Source organism: Scomber japonicus, chromosome 1, assembly GCF_027409825.1.
Source record: "Scomber japonicus isolate fScoJap1 chromosome 1, fScoJap1.pri, whole genome shotgun sequence".
NCBI classification, from domain to species: Eukaryota; Metazoa; Chordata; class Actinopteri; order Scombriformes; family Scombridae; genus Scomber; species Scomber japonicus.
In genome coordinates this window covers 40,235,981-40,258,483 of record NC_070578.1, presented here as the reverse complement: position 1 = coordinate 40,258,483, position 22,503 = coordinate 40,235,981, and the positions used below count along the sequence as shown (strand labels likewise).

At 41.0% G+C, this 22,503-nt stretch overlaps 1 protein-coding gene across 1 annotated transcript; it reads right to left on the bottom strand.

Annotated features, from left to right (window-relative positions):
• Positions 1-1,936: 1,936 nt before the first annotated feature.
• Positions 1,937-21,616, bottom strand: LOC128369483 (stonustoxin subunit alpha-like). The gene is made up of 4 exons (XM_053330568.1): positions 21,579-21,616; positions 3,216-3,262; positions 2,430-2,626; positions 1,937-1,963 (listed from the first exon to the last, which is right to left on the bottom strand). The coding sequence occupies exons 2-4, from the start codon at positions 3,259-3,261 to the stop codon at positions 1,937-1,939; spliced, it is 270 nt and encodes an 89-aa protein (XP_053186543.1). The 5' UTR covers position 3,262; positions 21,579-21,616.
• Between the last annotated feature and the right edge of the window lie 887 nt (positions 21,617-22,503).

The following is a 22,503-nucleotide window of genomic DNA, read 5'->3' as shown; positions in this document are numbered from 1 at the left end:
ATGTACTGGTTTCAACCTGGTGCTCCAAATGATCGATGCATTATTTACACAGTGCAGTTAGATGTTGTAGTAAGAAAAGTATTCACTTAATTTTCCTGGCATGGTCTGATGCACTTAATGTGCCATACATCTTCAAGGTAAAATTGAACTTTGTAAATGTTGTGCATACACTCTCAATACACAAGTGTGTCGTATTTGAGAAAAAATAAATCATGTACTCATCCCAGCAGCAGCCCCGTGGCACTCAAGATTTCCCTGGAATTTTCTAATTACATTTATTCTCTATAATAAAACAGCATCAGATTGTCTGAAGTTGTTCTGCATCAGGACAACAAACATGCAGCCATACTCATAAAGAAGAAGAAGGAGTCCTGCAGCAGAATCGTAGAGTCAGTCTGGGTTTACATGAAGAGACAGAAGCAGCTGAGAAAACCAAAACCACAGAAAAGAACTATGGCAACTTCTCAAAGATGGAGGAACAACAACCAACCTGCAGAGTACCTGAAACTGAGACACAGTATCAGGGTCAATTGTTACGCAGACGACACTCAGATGTATGTGATCCTGCTTACATCAGCCTGATAAACTGAGGACATTCACAACTGAACATTTATTTACACAGTTGTTTAAATGAAAGCATGTGAGAAGTTTAGAGGGAAAAATCACTATTTGGTGGAGCTGTTAACAACTCATAGACATCTGAAATGTGAACCGACTACACACTGCTTTTTGGTTTCATCTTTAACAATGTGTTGTATTTTAAAAGCTTGTTATATTATCCATTGTGTCAGTAAAGTGAGGATGCTTTCAACAATGATGTCATGAGTAGATTTTATTGATGATGGTGAGATAAAATACATGTAAGAACCATAAAAATACTCTGAGCTTCCACAGCTGGACATATCAGACATCATGATGATTATTATACAGATATACTTATGATTAACATAGAGTATTGTAATGTAAGCATGGAAAGCATCTCTAATTAACACTTCCATGTGCTTTGCAGTTGTGTGTAATTAAAAACATGAAATAAAAAATACACATCAAGACTACTTTGAACATGTCGAAAATATTGTGTACAAATCAAAATATAACTCTACTATTCAAAACAACATTAAAATTATAAGTAGAAAATATGAATCAGAACTTAAACTCAAAAGTAAATGTAAGAAATATAACCATTGATTACTTAGCAAGTTAAGGAGTAATAAGAATATAAAAATACATCATACATATTCAAGATACACGTCTATAAGTAAAATTAGAGCCTTTACATCCATTAATTAAAAGACATTTGAGTGCTGCTGTAGGAGTTTATACTCAGTTGTGTGTCATCCTTACACATAGCAAGTTGCCCACAAGCAAAAGAAACAATACTTCAGCTCTTTGTATATTTTACACATGGAGCCATCACCACAGAGAGGTTCTAGGACTTCTGATGCGTGGTAATATGGATCATTAGCCAATCATCTACCAGGGCTGGAAGTCAATCCACTAATTGCCTTCTGTATATACACACATTAACAGAACATATTGTAACCCAAAAATAACATTTAAACACAAACTACACTCTCATTAGTAATATCAATGAATCATGAAGAAGGAAAAATCATACTTGGGTGTTTGAGTCTGAGACAGATCTGCTTCACAGTGCAGAGTGTGTGTGATGTTTGATTTTAGCAGCTGATCTTCAGTCAGCAGAGTTTCTGTCCACAGGAGAGACTCTCCCTCCTACAGAGGAACAGAGAGACTCTCCCTCCTACAGAGGACACAGAGAGACTCTCCCTCCTACAGAGGAACCAGAGAGACTCTCCCTCCCACAGAGGAACCAGAGAGACTCTCTCTCCTACAGAAGACACAGAGAGACTCTCCCTCCTACAGAGGACACAGAGAGACTCTCCCTCCTACAGAGGACACAGAGAGACTCTCCCTCCTACAGAGGAACCAGAGACTCTCCCTTCTACAGAGGACACAGAGAGACTCTCCCTCCTACAGAGGACACAGAGAGACTCTCCCTCCTACAGAGGAACCAGAGAGACTCTTCCTCCTACAGAGGACAGAGAGACTCTCCCTCCTATAGAGGAACCATGCCAGACTGTAAACCCAGCATACAGAGGCTGAGTGAATGTGGTGTTGAAGGTGTGGAGGTGGATCAGTGTGTCAGGGGAGACTCTGTAGAAGGACAGAGTGCCAGCAGGACAGTGCACATACACTGCTACTCTGTTAGAGACAGAGGAGGATGAGGAGGAGGAGGAGGAGGAGGAGGAGGAGGAGGAGGAGATGGATGTTTCTGTGTTATTGTGCCAGACAGAGTAACGACAACCAGTAGAGCACTCCAGACTCCAGGACTGATCATTCCTTCCAAACCTACAGTCATAACTGCGTCCTTTCCTGCTGATTCCTCTGTAGCTCACTGATATATTAACCCATCCTCTCCACTCGACCTCCCAGTAACAGCGACCAGTCAGAACATTTCTACACAGCAGCTGAGGACAGTCATCAAATCTGTCTGGATGATCAGGATATGACTGAACCTTCTTCACATATGTCACCTTCCTGTTGTTGTCAGACAGTTTGAGTTTTCTGTTCATTGTGTTTGGATCCAGTTCCAGTTCACAGGCATCTGATGGAGAGAACGAGACACAATACAGCTGCAGTTTATCATCTGTTGATTTATTAACTACTTTACTGACAATCACTGAAATTAAACCATTCAAACTTAAACCATCTCCATGACAACTGAGACACTCCATCACTGAGGAAGACCGTGAGATGTGACTGAAAGCTTTGGAGATACAGATTAAGAGGACCTTTAGATGAGAATTTATTTAATTTCTTCATTCCAGCTGCATCTGATGTTTGTCTGAATGTAAATTCAACAGTAAAGTTTGAACATGAACAGTCAACTTGACAGTGATATTTAGTAATAGTAATACTGTGAAGTTTGGTGTAAAGTGAAGGTCTTTGCACATCCAGTCTGTTGTTTTCATCTCAAACTGTCTGTTACAAACACATTTCTCTTTTAACTTCTGAACTGTGATGAACAGAAGGAAAACATTTTTCATGGATTCATTGGTTCAAGATAAATGTCAGTTTAGGCCACGCCCATTTCTGCTAAATCCAAATTGCCATCTTTTTGAACTTTTTTCACTTTTCATATTTCAGCCAGTTTTTCTCAAAGTTCTCATGAATCAAACTGAAAACACACTCACACTTCCTCACACCAGGTTTCAGTCTCTGCGGTCCAGCATGGTCCATCCTGGAGGAAGAGACAAAGACACAATCAACTTCATACACCTTCACTCATATCCAGGCCAGCTGACAGTCGAGATAGTCTTAGATGGGCCCCCCCGCACCCGGACCTCTCCTTTTCCCTTGCTCTTCCTCTCCTCTGCTCTTCCTCTTCTCTCCTCAGTGTTGGGGAAGCTACTTTGCAAGCGTAGCTTGTAAAACTACATGTAGTTCAGCCTGGCAGTAGTTTGTAAAACTACAGCTAAAAAAAATAGCTTTAGCAACTATTTATACTTATTATACTCAGTGTTAAATAAATCAACATGTGGTGTACATGAAACAAAATATAATATATTTCTTTAAAGAAAAAAAGCTGACATTTTTGGTCAACATACTGTAGGTTCACCACAGACATGTTGGCTAACATAAAGAGGAAATGAAAATCATGCCCCAATACCCACATGTAAATCAGAAATGTAAATCAGTCAACAAAAAATATAATAAAAAACACAAAGAGGTAGACATATAGTAGATCTGTGTGTCTTGAACAACGATGTTGGCATGTCATGACATGATTCATGCCTTTTTTCAAAGAGAGTCCTGGAACACAATAATGGTAAAATAAAATGTCTATTATATAGGTCTTTTTTAAATAAAAATATTTCATGTGGCTCACAGGTGGTCGAGTGATTAGAGCACATGTCATTTACACTGTTAAATAACACGCGTCAACAAAATCTTTAAAAACCCTCTGATGCATGAATTATGAAAGCCTGAGTCAAAAAACAAATATTGACTTTTTTTTCAAAAATATGAATTTTTCAGGAAGTTACAAACATGTCCACTACACTGGACTACATGCACTTAAGCACGAAAACATAAGCAGTATAAACCTAATGTAAAAACGAATCAAACTGAGTTTTTCTCAAATTAACCTCATTTTATGCTCATCAATCATCAGTTCATCAATCCTAGGCTCTGTGAAAGTTGGCAAAGCATCCAGGGCAGAGTGCCACACGGCACTGCATGCAGATGTATTTGGTCTTCTGTGTACAAGCAGAATCGTGGCATCTGTTTGCATTTTTGACCTGGGTGAGCATGGGCCAGTGATTTCCTGTGCTGAACCTGACCTCACAGGGTACTTTGGTCACTGTTCTGCGCTTTGCTGGAGGCGGAGTCCCACTCGGTCTTCCTCTTCTGCTTTGCTGAAGGGAGCCAGCGTTTATCAGTGCACGGGCTACGGAAGCTTTGAAGATGAGGAGATTCATCTTTTCCAATCCAGACATCAGGTAGAGGCGCCAGGCATTAACAACGGTCACATCCAAAAAATGAAAAAACACTTGGATGTACCACCACTTGTTTCTACGTCTGTGGGGATAGATTGCCACACACTGGTCAACAAGAGCCACCCCACCCATGTGTTGGTTGTAAAGGCCCACTGAGAAGGGTCTTTGGATGCTGATCATCTTTTTGTCTTTCTTCTGCCATCTTTTGGCCACGTCCTCAGGGGACTGGCCAGCACAGGTTGAAGCCTTGTGGATGACTGAACTGTCAAGCCAACGTGTGACAGTGATGTTTCCGTTTGTGCTGACAGCAGAGCAGGCCCCTTTGCCCTCTTTTTTCAGTTGTTTTTCACTCTTGAGTTTCTGACTCGCTCCTTTCACTCTGTTTGCTCTGCATGTTCCTGTGCCATAAATGCCAAGGTCTTTCAATGCCTCAAGGAGTGGAATGCTGCAGAAGAAATTGTCGAAAAACACCTTGTGGTTTTGTTGCTTTATGTCATCACATAGGCGCATCACTACATCTCCAGCCATTCCCAAACCACTGATCTCATCCCTATTTGCTGAGCCTTGATACACTTAAAATCTGTACACATAACCTGAGGTCCCTGCCCTCACCCACACTTTCACTCCCCAGGGTTTGGGCTTTTTTGGTATGTATTGCTTGATTGACAGTAGGCCTTTGAAGGGAATGATCTGCTCATCAATCTATTGGAATTCTTCAGGGTCTGCTGCCGCCAGGAATGTTTTCTGAAGTGTGCTTAGCACTGGTCTTACTTTGAAGAGCCTATCCGTGTTTTCTGGCTGGTAACTAAAGTTATCCACAAAGTGCAGATAACTCAGAATTTGCTCAAATCTGTGCAGCAGTGGCGGCTGCTGGTGTTTTAAACAGGGGAAGCTCACTTTACATCTTCATCATAAAACTTGTCATATTGAAGTGAGGCAGTTACAAAAAAAAGGAGTGTTTAATTGAGGCTGTTGTATGCTTCATCTATGCCATAGAACCACATCAACACACACACAAAAAAAGATTTTCAAAACTAGCCACTAGCCTGCCCAGGTAGGCCTGCACAGGACAAAGGGCCTTAAAACAACACTTAACACCTCACCCACCCAGGTAACAGAGCCCTATAGTAAAAGGTGAAATAATCACCCTATGAAAAGGTGATTATTTCCAATATACTGAATGCAAATTGAATTTGCTTTGGGGGGATTATAACAGTCTTGGATATGTCATTGATGAGTAACAAGATTGATTTCTAGGTTGTTGGTTTTTTTTTTGTGGGGGGGGGGGGGGTGAACCTGACCGTCTGTGAGTGCTTTGGGACGGGGGCAGGGCTCGCAGCAGCACCCGCTGCTCGTTGAGGACAGAGTGATACGTGCATTCATGTCAGAGTCTCAAAAACATCAGAAAACTCTCTAATAACACCAGAAAAACTTGCTAGATGTGTCGATAGTCGCCTTTGAGAAAAAAAGTCAGCAGATTTAGCGAGAAAATCAAGTTACATTGGCAAAACCACATTCAGAAGAGTCAGCCTCCCCAAAGCTGTCTATCAAGGGCTTTGAGCCCTATAAAACATTTCCTCCAATCATCATACAGAAGCAGAGCGTCCGACTCCGCCCACTGCTCCATTCACTGCCAGAGATGCTCAGCGTCCAGGGGCGGGACGAGTTTGTCGCATTATCCAAAGAGTGTCTTATCCTGGCTTGTCCCGCCCTAGCCCAAAACAGCTGTTGGGAGAAGCCTCATTGAACACCGTTGAAGCTCTGAGTCTGCGGTGGACTGTCAGTGTGTGATGGGAAATCACGTCGGAAAATAACAGCGTCGGCAATAAACAGCTGGTTACAAGATGTCATAGTTGTAAAATTGAACGCATTCAAGTGTAGATTTGATGTAATGTAAATTATAATTTTAGTGTGAATTATGAATATGACATTTGTGACAATTTATTTGATGAAATTTTAGGGGAAGGCAAGCTTCCCTTGTTGTCTCAGAGCAATCGCCCCTGATTTACAGACATGGCATCTGCAATTATGCCTAGACGAAGGCCATCCTCACTGGACCAGTACATCCGTGCCCTAGGATTTCGAATGTACCCCTTGACCATGTTGATCCCTAGAAAAATGTGCATTTCTTCACTTGTCACTCCCAGATTTTCTTTCCCTTTCTGCAGAGCATACATGTTGGTGTTGTGCATCTCATCAATGAGATCTAGGGGAAACAGATGCCTAAAGAAATCAACTGGTTCTCTTCCCTCAACATTCACTTTCCAGTCTCCAAGAAAAGGGGGCAAGTCTCCATCAAAATCATTGTCTTGGAGTTTCCAGACATATTTGAGGGCTTGAGTGCAGGCAGGTGCCTTGCGGACATTTCTCTGGTCAGGTACCATACGGACATTTTCCTCAGGTCCCTCATCATGCTGACCTCCCTCTGCATCCTGTCCCTCATCCTCCTGTCCCTCATCGTCTTGACTGTCAGCATCCTGACTGTCAGCATACTGACTCTCTGCATCTCCTTCATCATCCTCATCTCCAATGTCTCTATTGTTCTCTGGCAGCCACTCATCATCACTGTCGTCACTATACTGATCATCACTGGAGTCAGAGGGAATTTCCTGCACTATTCTATAGTCTTCCCTATTCTTTGCTGCACTTGTGGTCTAAAAATATGATAAAATTATAATTTTTACAAACACAAACTACAACTAATATGCATAAAAATGTATAATTATGCATAAAATAGGAATAATGTCCATACAATGTATAAAAACTAACATAAATATACCCAAAATGCACTGAATTGCAACCAAAATAGTCATTATAAAAGATGAATCAACCACATGACTTGTGTTCGAATTATACTTCGTAATGCATGACGTCCATTTTATTGGACACATGGTTAATCGCAATTTACAACTTATTTGAAATAAAATTTTAAAAAATATAAGAGTAATATTGTTCCTTAGATATTCCTGCATATCATCATATTTTTTTTTACCTCTAGGGTTCTCCTGTTATAGAAGGATTGACAGGATATTCCTGCAGTGGTCAACAGGTGTGGCTGTCTGTCAGCCATCTTGGATTCAGAGGAGGTTCACTTGTAGTTACAACAACTAACCACTGAATAAACCTCAATGGTTGGGGGCAGCAGAGAGCATTCTAATGGTTGATATTCAATTCCACCATAGAAACTATTGCATTTAGAAGAAAATGACTTTTAAACAGATGTCCACTGTAGTGACCGCTAAGCGCCAGAGGGTTAAAAAAATAAAAATAAAAAATATTTCATGTTATTGACCAAAATTGTAGTTTGTAAATTGAGTAGTTTAACTACAAAAAATGACCCAAAAAGTAGTTGAAATACTTGACGCAGCACAAAATATAAATGTAGTTTAACTACCAGCAAGTTACAGCAGATTGTAGTTAAGCTATGTAGTTCAACTACATGTAGTTTAAGTCTCCCAACACTGCCTCTGCTCTGCTCTTCCTCTCCTGTTGCTCCTACTCCTACTCTATCAGACTCTGTCAATTTATTTGGCCATAATGCAGGATCGCTGAAATTAAATGTCTGATCAGTCTCTGATCCATCCTGCTCAGACTCTCTGACGGAGCTACCAAACTCAACTGTTTCTGTCAAAGATAACGTGTTGTGTCAGGCTTTTATACAAGCTAATGGATGATAACATTAGAGCTGGCCAGTTGGTTACGTTACAACGTTGGCTGCACTGTTTCTTACCTTGCTCTACGTTGACTTTACCAGTTCCAGCTTCACCATCACCACCTTTTTTGAAATATTTGTTTAGAACATCTCTAAGGCCTTTATTTACTTCTCCTCTTCTTCTCTTTTCTTTACTTTTCTGAGCACCAGACTTCTGCTGACCGGACATTTTGAGCATACTGAACTTGAACTCAAATGACAACATCAAATTTTGATCAGGGGCCAAACCATTTTTGTGTTGGGGGTAGGGGGGGTCCTTGACCACTATTTCAAGGGCAATTAGGGAGAAAACAAATAAAAAGCTTTTATGTAACTCAAATATTACACATTTTTTCCAAAAATAGGCCTATTTTGAAACATTTTCAGAACAGACCCATTTGTCCCCCCCTATCGGCAGGCGTGCTCACATCCACCATTAAACATGAACCAGAGTCCCTCAGTTCATCAGAGTGTACACCTGTATGTCCATACCTGAGAGTTTCCACCTGTCTGTCTGTACCTGAGAGTGTCCACCTGTCTGTCCATACCTGAGAGTGTCCAGTCTCCAGTGTGGATCCTCCAGTCCAGCAGACAGCTTCTTCTCTCCTGAGTCTCCTGGATGATTGTAGCTCAGGTCAAGCTCTCTCAGATGGGAGGGGTTGTAGCTCAGAGCTGAGGCCAGAGAAGCACAGCCTTCCTCTGTGATCAGACATCCTGACAGACTGAACACACACAACAGTTCATCTAATGAAAATTTAAACTCAAGTAAACAGTATTTTGTCCTTCATGCTTTCATGTTTACACTCAGCGCGCCCTGCTGTATGTTAGTGTCATGCAGATACATTTTAGGTTACTAATAGGAGAGAAACAACCAGGCGGGGAGTTCCGGTCCTCTGAAATGAAGCCAACGCCGAAGTAACTTAGAGCTGCATTCTATCAAAAGGCCACCAGGGGGCGACCGTCTCTATACAAGTCAATGGAGAATTCACCAACTTCTCACTTGATTTCTAACCTCAGTAAACGTTTTCAAAATGTGTTTATGGTCTCAATCGCTAGTTTAAAGCCTTCTTCAATGCAGTATGATGTTCATTTGGGACATTTTGGCCTCCCTGATCTTATATTTGGCGATAAAGCAGGGTATGCATTAGGGCGTGGCTACGCCCTGATTGACAGGTTGATTGACCAATGTACTCGAGATCCAGCCCTCGTAACCATAGCAACCTCTGCCTCTGCCCCTGGCTCCGCCTCATGCCCATATAAGTAGAACCACTGTTTTTATTTTTCCCAGCATGCACCTGAAATTTTCAAGATGGCGCTGCCTAGTTTCGAAACTATTGGCTTCCGAGCAGCGGTCCATAAACCAATGGGTGACGTCATGGATGTTACGTCCATTTCTTTTATGCAGTCTGTGGAAACAACATGTTCCTGCTGGAGGCTGCAACTGCTACAGCTCAGAGTTTAATCTGATGCCATTCTGTTATTACTTTGGCAGAAGAAATGCCTTTAAAGCTAAATATTGCTTGACAGCATTCCTAAAGACAGTAATTCTGTGTTGTATTTTTTTTTTAAAATTCTTTTCATGATACTAGATTTTCATGAATTCATGCACTTTGAGTTTTCATTGAAGATTAAATGACACTTAATGGAACACTTAAATTGCACATCAGATCTTAATGAACAAATGATTCCCGTGTAAAATCTTCACTGATGTAAATTGTATGATTAGTTGAGAACAAAATGACGTCAGTGAAAACCAAACATAATCAACCCATTGATGGCTGGATTCAAAATCACACCGAAAATAAAGTAAAATATTGAAATCACAGTTGATCCAATCAAAGCAGTTCATAATGTGACTCGGTAGTGTGTTTGCGATTTGTGATTTCAAATAGTTTTTGTGTGAAGTTTTCAATAATCTGGTTTTCACTTTTTCAAAAAAGTTTCCTCCAAGTTTGAATACTTTACACAGGCTTCTGGACTATGGCAGTGTTACATTCAAGAAGCTAAATTATATTGCTGCTTAAACTAGTTACAAGACACTGTATGAGCAATAATATGCCAACTTGCACAAACAGTATTCTGTTTTTATTATATCATTAATCTTTATAATTTCAAATTGATTTGTAGTTAGTTAAATTACCATATTTTACACCATTCAGATACCACCTAAAATCAGGTTTGACAGTCCCACATTCCTGCTTGGTGGCATCAGAGGTACCGATACATACGATTTATTGCTGTTATACTTTGATGATTAAGTGTTCCCTATATATTATTTTTGAGCAGTGTATATCCTGACTCATGTTGTCGTGAAAGGAGTTTTACTTACTGTATATTTCATATTACAACACTTCAGCTCAGATAGTACACAGTAACATTTTTTTGGTATAACATTTTTTTCAAGTAAACTAAAAAGTGTAAGCCAAAATTATGCTTTATATACACAGTAATGAAAATGACCTGAGAGTTTCCAGTCCGCAGTGTGGATTCTCCAGTCCAGCAGCAAGCTGCTTCACTCCTGAATCCTGCAGGTCGTTGTTACTCAGGTCCAGATCTCTCAGACTGGAGGACTGGGAGCTGAGAACTGAGGACAGAGCTGCACAGCTTCTCTCTGAGAGGTTGCAGCCACTCAACCTGAAGAAGAATCAGAATGAAAGAAAACAGTTGCATCATTCATTTTCTTCACTGAGTAAAGTTTAAACTATTAATGAATAGTTCTGTGTGCACCTACAGAGCTTTGTTGGAGGCTTTGACCACTGGCAGCAGCCTCAGAAGAGACTCCCCTGAAGCAGAGTATTTCTTCAGGTCAAACACATCCAGATCTTTTTCTGATGACAGTAAGATGAAGACCAGAGCTGACCACTGAGCAGGAGACAGTTTATCTGTGGAGAGACTTCCTGATCTCAGAGACTGTTGGATCTCCTCCACTAGAGAACGATCATTCAGTTCATTCAGACAGTGGAACAGATTGATGCTTCTCTCTGCAGACACATTCTCACTGATCCTCTTCTTGATGTACTCAACTGTTTTCTGATTGGTCTTTGAGCTACTTCCTGTCTGTGTCAGCAGACCTCGTAGGAGGGTCTGATTGGTCTGCAGTGAAAGACCCAGGAGGAAGCGGAGGAACAAGTCCAGGTGTCCATTTGGACTCTTTAAGGCCTCGTCCACAGCACTCTGGTGGAGTGTTGGTTCAGGTTTGTCTTTAAAGACTTTAGACCACCTGAATGTTGTTTGTTTTCCTGCCAGCAGATTGACTCCAGACTTGATGAATGTCAGATGGACATGAAGAGCAGCCAGAAATTCCTGAAGGCTCAGATGGATGAAGCAGAACACCTTGTCCTGGTACAGCCCTCTCTCCTCTTTAAAGACCTGTGTGAACACTCCTGAGCACACTGAGGCTGCTCTGATATCGATGCCACACTCTGTCAGGTCTGATTCATAGAAGATCAGGTTTCCTTTCTGCAGCTGCTCAAAAGCCAGTTTTCCCAGAGACTCAATCATCTTCCTGCTCTCTGGACTCCAGTGTGGATCTGTCTCAGCTCCTCCATCATACTTGACCTTTTTCAGTTTGGACTGAACCACCAGGAAGTGGATGTACATCTCAGTCAGGGTGTTGGGCAGCTTTCCTCTCTCTCTGCTTTTCAACACATCCTCCAGAACTGTAGCAGTGATCCAGCAGAAGACTGGGATGTGGCACATGATGTGGAGGCTTCGGGATGTCTTGATGTGAGAGATGATGGTGCTGGCCTGCTCCTCATCTCTGAATCTCTTCCTGAAGTACTCCTCCTTCTGTGGGTCAGTGAACCCCCTGACCTCTGTCACCATGCCGACACACTCAGGAGGGATCTGATTGGCTGCTGCAGGTCGTGTGGTTATCCAGAGGTGAGCAGAGGGAAGCAGTTTCCCCCTGATGAGGTTTGTCAGCAGCACATCCACTGAGGTGGACTCTGTAACATCAGTCAGGATCTCAGTGTTGTGGAAGTCCAGAGGAAGTCGACACTCATCCAGACCGTCAAAGATGAACACAACCTGGAACTCTTCAAACCTGCAGATTCCTGCTTCTTTGGTTTCAGTAAAGAAGTGATGAACAAGTTCCACCAAGCTGTACTTTTTCTTTTTCAGCACATTCAGCGCTCTGAAAGTGAATGGAAATGTGAAGTCTATATCCTGGTTGGCTTTGTCTTCAGCCCAGTCCAGAGTGAACTTCTGTGTTAAGACTGTTTTCCCAATGCCAGCCACTCCCTTTGTCATCACTGTTCTGATTGGTTCATCTCTTCCAGGTGAGGCTTTAAAGATGTCTTCTTGTCTGATTGTTGTTTCTGGTCTGTCTGGTTTCCTGGATGCTGTTTCAATCTGTCTGACCTCATGTTCATCATTGACCTCTGCAGTTCCTCCCTCTGTGATGTAGAGCGGTGTGTAGATCTGATTCAGAAGGGTTTGGTTTCCTGCTTTAGCAATCCCCTCAAACAGACACTGGAACTTCTTCTCCAGGTTAGACTTGAGTTTACGTCGACACTTTGCAGCACGAGCTCCTGAATGAACGAACAACAAATGAAATCAGTGAGTGGATCCTACAGAAAGTCTAGAAATCTGAACATGCAAGTGTGTCTGTGTAGTTTTTCCTCCTCCATCAGTTTTATTCAGCTCATCAGTGGAGGACAAACAGCCTCTGATCTGATGCAGATGTGTGCAGCATATTTACAGCAGAGTTTGAAATATAAACCTCTCCCATGTTGACTCCATTTCCTCTCCATCATGTTAAATCTGTTAAAATTCTCTTACTGCTCTGCAGACGCTCAGCCAGCTCCTCCTGCTTCATTCTCCTCAGGAAGTGCACTGTGATCTTCAGAAATGCGTCTCTGCTGCTCCTCCTCTGCTCTTCCTCCTCACCGTCCAACACCTCCTCATCCTCACTCTGACTCTCTAAGCATTCTGGGTAATCTGGACTCAGACCCCTCTGGACTCTCTTCAGCTCGTTCTTCACAAAAGTGATGATGTTCTCCTCCAGCAGCTGGAACAGAAAGATAAAGTGAACATTTCATTTAAACTGGTAGAACACAACATGTGATTCATGTGTCAGTCTGAAGGCCTGCTGGTCTAAACAGAGCAGCATGGACACTGTTAGGACCTGAATGCTACTTTAGTGTTTCATCTGTGGTTGATGGAGTTAATAGTAAAAGGTGTGTTTGTACATGTACACACCATAAATATGGAGTCCAGCTGTGTTTGATGCTGCTGTGCAGACTGATCACTGGGAACCTCTGAGCTCTGCTGCTGAACTCTGGAGAAAACATCATGTTTAAGAACATTTAATGACTCAAATCTGCACACAGCTTGTTAAAGATGTTCTGTCATGATGACAAAATGAACTCCATTAAATGCTGCTCTGATTACTTGATGTCAAGTTCTTACCTTCCATCAGCAGGTTGTTCATCTTTAATATCAATTGGATGATCCATAGACCAGTCGCTCTTCATGGACACACAGCTGAATTCAGGAGAGTCTGCTCTCTGCTGCTGCATCCTGATACTAATAATGAAGTGACAACAAGCATGTAGTTAACACCAAAAATTTTAAGGTTTGAATCCCAGAATTAAACAGAAATCTTTCAGAACAGAGTGACTGATGAGTTCAAATTCCTCCAGTGATGAAAAGAGGATGGCAGTGACTTGGTCATGAGTCAACAGAAAAAGGAGGAAGTGAGGATGTTCAACAGGAGTTCTATGGCTCAGTAACAATCTGTGCCAACCTCAATAACTAAAGATGGAAATATAAACATCCCAGTTCACCTTCAGATAGATGAACACAGCATCAACCAGCTTTAACTCTGTAAAAGCAAGAAATCCAATAAATTATGAGAATGTTCTCCTGTCCATTTCCCCATCTGATCTACACAGATCATGGTAATACCTTTAAAACATTTTCTGATTTGAATCGAATCATTTATTTTTGTTTGTTTAGAAGAGAGTAGGAGGAAGAACCAGCCGGCTCCTGAAATATCGGTCGCACTTTCCAAGGTCTTCCTGCATCTTGGTCTCCATTCTACGTGGCTTTGTTGAGTGCTTCTGCCCACCTGGAGGAACATTTGGGAGCCTTTGAGGAGACTGTCATGATTCCTGTTTAAGCTCTGTTTGTGTTGTCCTGTCTGTTTCTGTCCCTGTCTTCAGTTTTAAACCCACCTGCTCACCTGCTGCCACTGTGCCCTTATCACTTCCTCACTACATCTACTGCTCTCAGTCATTTTGTTTCATTCTATACATTAGATTCTGATGCTGTTTCTGTTCCTCTTGTTACCTGTTCCTGCTGGTTTGAATCTTATTTAAATTGTTTTCCCTTTATGGTCTGTAAGCCTGTCTGTTGGTTTCTGAGCATTAAAGCTGTTTCCATTGAACCAGTCTGTGATGTTTGTGCCTGGTTCACCTTCTATGCCCCTCATAAAACTGGAGGTTTATTCCCAAACAGCCAACCGACAATTCAAATCTGCACATAGCTTATTAAAGATGTTCTGTCATGATGACAAATTACTCTTGATGATTTGATGACTCTGATTACTGGATGTCAAATTCTTACCTTCCATCAGCAGGTTGTTCATCTTTAATATCAATAGGATGACCCATAGACCCGTCACTCTTCATGGAGACACAGCTGGGTTCAGGAGAGTCTGCTCTCTGCTGCTGCATCCTGATACAAACAAACAATGAACAAATCAAAGACTTAAAAAGGATGAATTTTGAGCAGACTGTCAGCAGCTGAAGTTTTAGAAGCAGAATGAAAATCAGTAAGAAGACAGTGGATGAGAAACGTTCTCCTGTTCATCAAAATGTCATCTGATGAAAGATGCTGTCTCATCTTAGTTGATTAGTTGACTAATCAGTGGTTGAGCTCTTTGTTAACTCACAAAGTTAGTAGTTCATTCTGAGTTATTGTGACTTATTATTCAATAGTTGAGTGTCAGATGTGACAGTGAGTGTGAATAATGATGGTGGAGTGATGTGAGTGGAGAACAGTGATGGACAGTTAGAGATCCTCATCTCACCTCTGAGCTTTGGTCTGGCTGTCATGTTCCCCACACAGAGAGCTTTTAGAGGGAGGGACTCCCTCCTCTCTGTCCTCACACTGATCCATAGCAGAGAAACACCTTCACACAAACACAACAACATGCTCATTCATTACAACATGATTAAAAAGCTGAATATCATGAATGAAAAGAAGTTTTTCAACTGTTTCTGTGACTTTCATTTAACAGATTTAATTGTATATTGTTATATGTGTTGTAGATTTTTCAGTGGAGAGAGTAGACAGAAGTCCAGGATGTCTTGCGTTGAAAAGGTTTATTAGCTTCATCAAGGAGAAGTGAATGAATAATCAGTACATGTTCTGTGCTGATGGTCCCTTCAAGTCTGAAGTTTCTGTCCTCTGGGGAAAGTCTTAAACCACACACATAATGCCTCAGGTTGAGCCAGCCAAATATGTGCAGATCCAACACATTTACAGCATATGGAAATTAATCTACTGGTTTACAGATAAGAACAGTGCTTAGACACAACTCAGGCCCTTTGTCCTCCGTCCCACAGCTTCATCATATCAACCTCTGACTACAGTTACCTCTACTCCGTTCAGAGAGAGACATGAAAAACACACATCTGACCTCTGCTGCTACAGCAACACTATCAGGGTGCCTCCTGTTTTCCACAAAAGGAGCAGACTCACTGCCTACTATCTCAAGAGGAGACAGTGTCTCATAGTCAAGATTTAATGTGGCCTCGCAATGACCACAAAGCCTAGTTTGACCCAGTACATGATGGGAAATTCCCTAACTATATGGTTCGACTACCTGTAAATCATTAACCATCCCACCTATGAAGCTCTTTTTTGTTGTAACTGTGAATTTGTTAATATAATAACCGTCATAATGTTTATTAGGTTCAATATGACTGAATGGAGGTGACTTTTTATATGGACACGACCAATTAAATGGATCAAACACACAAATACTGACTTCAAGAAACAGTTTTACAAAAATAAAAGTTAATCACTTTAGCCTGTTTATCTAAAATATAGTACAATGAATGTCATCGTACCAAAACCCTTTAACACCCAGTTTCAGTTGTTGGGTGAGGTGGTTTACTACCGTAAAAAAGTCTTAGTCTATTTTGGGGGGTGTCATGCTGAGAAAAACGCTTTTCTATTAAAGACTGGTTTATTTGAATGCATCAGTAGTTATTTATTTATAAACACATGTTTATACTCCAAAACACACATATTACACCTGAAACAGTGTGTTGGGTTAATGGTTAATGGTCTGGTAATGACTTGCTTAACTGAACTGGACCGGTATATTAACTCAGAGTTCAGTTAGGCTGAGTTTCAATTTAACCTTTTAAAAGAACACAGTAACTTTACATATTTTATACAGTGTGTAGCTGTGTCGTTCTTAGTGTGGAGCCTTTTACAGACCTATAATAATATCCAGATCCAACCTCTCTCCGTATTTTACTTGTGAATAAATGGAAAAATACTGTGTTAAAGGTGCGTCTTTTTACGGTATTTGAACGTGACCCAAAATATTAGTCTAATCTTTATATTATATCGAGTATATACTGTTTATTACATGTTCATACTCATAACTAATTTTATAGTATAAGCAGTCAGTGAAAGTTTACATAGTTCTATCATATTGGAACAATGTAGTACAGTAGCAATATTAATATCAATCTATCTATTATTTCTTAAGCTGTAACATAACACATCACTATAACTACCATCTCTACTGTTATCACATCATTTTAACATCTGCTGACACAAACATGATGAAAACTGTCGGCCACGTTACATTTAGATGCTGAAAATCATCTGAATGAAGCCGATGAGCGAAGGTGGAATATATCAGCAGCTTCAACCAGCTAGCAACATTTAAACAAACAGAAGAAGAAGAAAATGTAACTCACAGCAGCAGGTTTCGGTCTGTTGGTTTACAGTCAACCTGGAAATCTGATAACAGAAAAACAGCTCCGAACTTTGGAACAACTGAAGTCAAACATTAACAGAAAATATGACTCTTTATTAGCTATAATGCAGGGCGTTTCATGAAAAGTTTGAGTGAGATTATATCTGTTTGGACTGGAGCAATTTGAAATTCTGTGCGTTTTGGCCCCAGCGGCCCGTCGCCCCAACCAGTTCTCCCAATTATTTTTGCTACTTGAAAACTAGTTCAATTTTACACACTGTTCATAACTGACCAGCACAAATAAAAATGAAAACAAAGAGTTAATCCAATAAAAGATAAATCCACCTAAACAAAATAAATTGTTTTTAAATCCCAAATGGATCAATAAGAAAAATTGGCATTTGGCCCCAAGACTCCAAGAAACGTGTATCAGCTGCACACAAATGTTTTAAGAGGTTAAAATATTTCCAAAAGTAGAAAGTAAAACGTATTTAAGGTATTTTTAAAGCCAAAAATAGATGGGTCAAACAGCAGTGCTCAACATTTGTGTGCGTGGTGTTTGTATCCTGCTGCTCTGCTCAGCTGACAATATGAACCAAACATAATGAGTCACACACAGTTTTTCCAGTTTGTCCCATCACAGCTTCCTTACACATACAATACTGTATATTTACATTTATTCTCTATAATAAAACAGCATCAGATTGTCTGAAGTTATTCTGCATCAGGACAACAAACATGCAGCCATAGTCATAAAGAAGAAGCAGGAGTCCTGCAGCAGAATCATAGAGTCAGTCTGGGTTTACATGAAGAGACAGAAGCAGCTGAGACAACCAAAACCACAGAAGAATAACTATGGCAACTTCTCAAAGATGGAGGAACAACAACCAACCTGCAGAGTACCTGAAACTGAGACACAGTATCAGGGTCAATTGTTACGCAGACGACACTCAGATGTATGTGATCCTGCTGACATCAAGCTGATAAACTGAGGACATTCACAACTGAACATTTATTTACATATTTATTGAAATGAAACCATGTGAGAAGTTTAGAGGGAAAAATCACTATTTGGTGGAGCTGTTAACAACTCATAGACATCTGAAATGTGAGCCGACGACACACTGATTTTTGGTTTAATCTTTAACAATGTGTTGTATTTTAAAAGCTTGTTATATTATCCATTGTGTCAGTAAAGTGAGGATGCTTTCAACAATAATGTCATGAGTAGATTTTATTGATGATTGTGACATAAAATACATGTAAGAACCATAAAAACACTCTGAGCTTCCACAACTGGACATATCAGACATCATGATGATGATTATACAGATATACTTATGATTAACATAGAGTATTGTAATATAAGCATGGAAAACATCTCTAATTAAAACTTCCATGTGCTTTGCAGTTGTGTGTAATTAAAAACATGTAATAAAAAATACACATCAAGACTACTTTGAACATGTCGAAAATATTGTGTATAGATCAAAACTATAACTCATCAAAATTATAAGTAGTAAAAAAATAAATGTAAGAAATATAACCATTGATTACTTAGCATGTTAAGGAGTAATAAGTATATAAAAATACATCATACATATTCAAGATACACGTCTTTAAGTAAAATTAGAGCCTTTACATCCATTAATTAAAAGACATTTGAGTGCTGCTGTAGGAGTTTATACTCAGTTGTGTGTCATCCTTACACATAGCAAGTTGCCCTCAAGCAAAAAAAAACAATACTTCAGCTCTTTGTATATTTTACACATGGAGCCATCACCACAGAGAGGTTCTAGGACTTCTGATGCGTGGTAATATGGATCATTAGCCAATCATCTACCAGGGCTGGAAGTCAATCCACTAATTGCCTTCTGTATATACACACATTAACAGAACATATTGTAACCCAAAAATAACATTTAAACACAAACTACACTCTCATTAGTAACATCAATAAATCATGAAGAAGGAAAAATCATATTTGGGTGTTTGAGTCTGAGACAGATCTGCTTCACAGTGCAGAGTGTGTGTGATGTTTGATTTCAGCAGCTGATCTTCAGTCAGCAGAGTTTCTGTCCACAGGAGAGACTCTCCCTCCTACAGAGGAACCAGAGAGACTCTCCCTCCTACAGAGGACACAGAGAGACTCTCCCTCCTACAGAGGAACCAGAGAGACTCTCCCTCCCACAGAGGAACCAGAGAGACTCTCCCTCCCACAGAGGAACAGAGAGACTCTCCCTCCTACAGAGGAACCAGGGAGAGTCTCCCTCCTACAGAGGACACAGGAGACTGAGGAACCAGACCAGACTCCAAACCCAGCATAGAGAGGCTGAGTGAATGTGGTGTTGAAGGTGTGGAGGTGGATCAGTGTGTCAGAGGAGACTCTGTAGAAGGACAGAGTGCCAGCAGGACAGTCCACATACACACCTACTCTGTTAGAGACAGAGGAGGAGGAGATGGATGTTTCTCTGTTATTGTGCCAGACAGAGTAACCATCATCAGAGCAGTCCAGACTCCAGGACTGATCATTCAATCCAAACCAACAGTCTTCACTGCCTCCTTTCCTGCTGATCCCTCTGTAACTCACTGATATATCAACTCTTCCTCTCCACGCGACCTCCCAGTAACAGCAACCAGTCAGAACATTTCTACACAGCAGCTGAGGACAGGAGTCAAATCTGTCTGGATGATCAGGATATGACTGATCCTCCTTCACATGTGTCACCTTCCTGTTGTTGTCAGACAGTTTGAGTTTTCTGTGCATTGTGTTTGGATCTAGTTCCAGTTCACAGGCATCTGATGGAGAGAACGAGACACAATACAGCTGCAGTTTATCATCTGTTGATTTATTCAAGCGATTTTTCTTGCATTTTCACACAGCACTTTGAAAAACTTGAACAGCAACAACCCCCCTCCTATGTCCCACCCCCTGCACTCCCTTCCCCTCCGCCTCCACGAACGCGCACTGCAATAGTTTTCTGATATAGTTTTCTTTTTCCCCGTGGGAGCGGCTGGAGGTGGAAGCCATGACTGTCATTGTCAGTCGTTACTGTCTGTTTGCGGCTATCTCCGTGGATCATGGATGTATTATAATGCTGTGGACCCACAACAGACTCTCTTCCGGGTGTGCACGCGGTTACGTAATGCGGAAAGGGAAACAGGCACAGTGTAAAATTGTAACAAAAGTAAGGGTAGCTTTAACTACTTTACTGACAATCACTGAAATTAAACCTTAAACCATCTCCATGACAACTGAGACACTCCATCGCTGAGGAGGACCATAAGTTGTGACTGAAAGCTTTGGAGATACAGAGTAAGTAGATGAGAATTTGTTTAAAATGTAACCTTTATTCCAGCTGTGTTTGTCTGAATGTAAATTCAACAGTTCAATTTGAACATTAATAGTCAACATGATGGTGATATTCAGTAATATTCATGTTTTTCATGTGTTTGGTGTAAAGTGAAGGTCTTTGCACATCAAGTCTGTTATTTTCATCTCAAACTGTCGTCTGTTACAAACAACATTTTTGTCCAAATGCTCCAAACAGCTGAAGTCAGTATGAATGACTGAACTTTATCTGCAGGAGAGAAATGAGGGACATTTTGGAGCAGGTAGCGCCACCATGTGGACGTTTATACAAATATTACATATTTCATCCAGTGTTTCTCAAAGTTCTCATGAATCAAACTGAAAACACACTCACACTTCCTCACAGCAGGTTTCAGTCTCTGTGGTCCACCATGATCCATCCTGGAGGAAGAGACAAAGACACAATCAGCTTCATACACCTTCACTCATATCCACCATTAAACATGAAACAGAATCCTTCAGTTAGTGTGTCCATCTGTCCATACCTGACAGTGTCCACCTGTCCATACCTGAGAGTGTCCACCTGTCTGTCCATACCTGAGTGTCCACCTCTCTGTCCATATCTCAGAGTGTCCATCTGTCCATACCTGACAGTGTCCACCTGTCTGTCCATACATGAGAGTGTCCATCTGTCTGTCCATATCTGAGAGTGTCCACCTGTCTGTCCATACCTGAGTGTCCATCTGTCTGTCCATACCTGAGTGTCCACCTCTCTGTCCATATCTCAGAGTGTCCATCTGTCCATACCTGACAGTGTCCACCTGTCTGTCCATACCTGAGAGTCTCCACCTGTCTGTCCATACATGAGAGTGTCCATCTGTCAGTCCATACCTGAGAGTGTCCACCTGTCCATACCTGAGAGTCTCCACCTGTCTGTCCATACCTGAGAGTCTCCACCTGTCTGTCCATACATGAGAGTGTCCATCTGTCAGTCCATACCTGAGAGTGTCCATCTATCCATACCTGACAGTGTCCACCTGTCTGTCCATACCTGAGAGTCTCCACCTGTCTGTCCATACCTGAGAGTGTCCACCTGTCTGTCCATACCTGAGAGTGTCCAGTCTCCAGTGTGGATCCTTCAGTCCAGCAGACAGAAGCTTCTCTCCTGAGTCTCCTGGATGATTGTAGCTCAGGTCCAGCTCTCTCAGATGGGAGGGGTTGCAGCTCAGAGCTGAGGCCAGACAAGCACAGCCTACCTCTGTGATCAGACATCCTGACAGACTGAACACACACAACAGTTCATCTAATGAGCTTAAAAATATTCTCAACTTAATGAACAGTATTTTGTGCTTCTAGCCTTCATGTTTACACTCAGCGCCCCCTGCTGTATGTTGGTCTCATGCAGATACATTTAAGGTTAGTAATAGGAGAGAAACAACATGTTCCTGCTGGAGGCTGCAACTGCTGAAGCTCAGAATTTAATCTGAGACCACTCTGTTTTTACTTTGGCAGAAGAAATTCCTTTAGTGTTAATTATTGTTTGACAGCATTTCTATAGAGAAATTCTGTGTTGTATATTTTTGTTATTCTTTGTTATTCTTTCTAGATTTTCATGGTTTTATGAACAGTCTTCATTGAAGATTAAATGACAGAAACATACACTGCTCAAAAAAAACTTGGATGGATGGATGGATGGATTCAAAATCACATGGAAAATTAAGTAAAACATTAAAATCACAGCTGATCCAATACCGTCCTGTCTGTATGTACTCCCAACAACATCTGAGCACGTTGTCCTGGGAGGTTTCCTCCCAAACCTGGATCAGAGCATCAGTTAGCCCCTGGATAGTGTGTGACAATACTTGGCAGTAAGGATGTGCACAGGTACAGGCTATTGTTGCCCTCTTTGCTGAGCTGCCCATCCGGAGGGACTTTAAATAAAAAAATAAAATATTAAGGATATTAATATATAAATATTTAAATGTAGCTGTTGTATAAATAAATACACGTACCAATTGCTGAAATTACAGCA

Excerpts from the sequence above, each read along its gene's own strand:
- LOC128369483 (XM_053330568.1), bottom strand. The coding sequence starts at position 3,261 with ATGGACCATGCTGGACCGCAGAGACTGAAACCTGGTGTGAGGAAGT. Across the intron at positions 2,627-3,215 it reads GAAACCTGGTGTGAGGAAGT|ATGCCTGTGAACTGGAACTG; the intron begins GTGAGTGTGTTT and ends TCTCTCCATCAG. Across the intron at positions 1,964-2,429 it reads AGGTCGAGTGGAGAGGATGG|AAGGGAGAGTCTCTGGTTCC; the intron begins GTTAATATATCA and ends TGTCCTCTGTAG.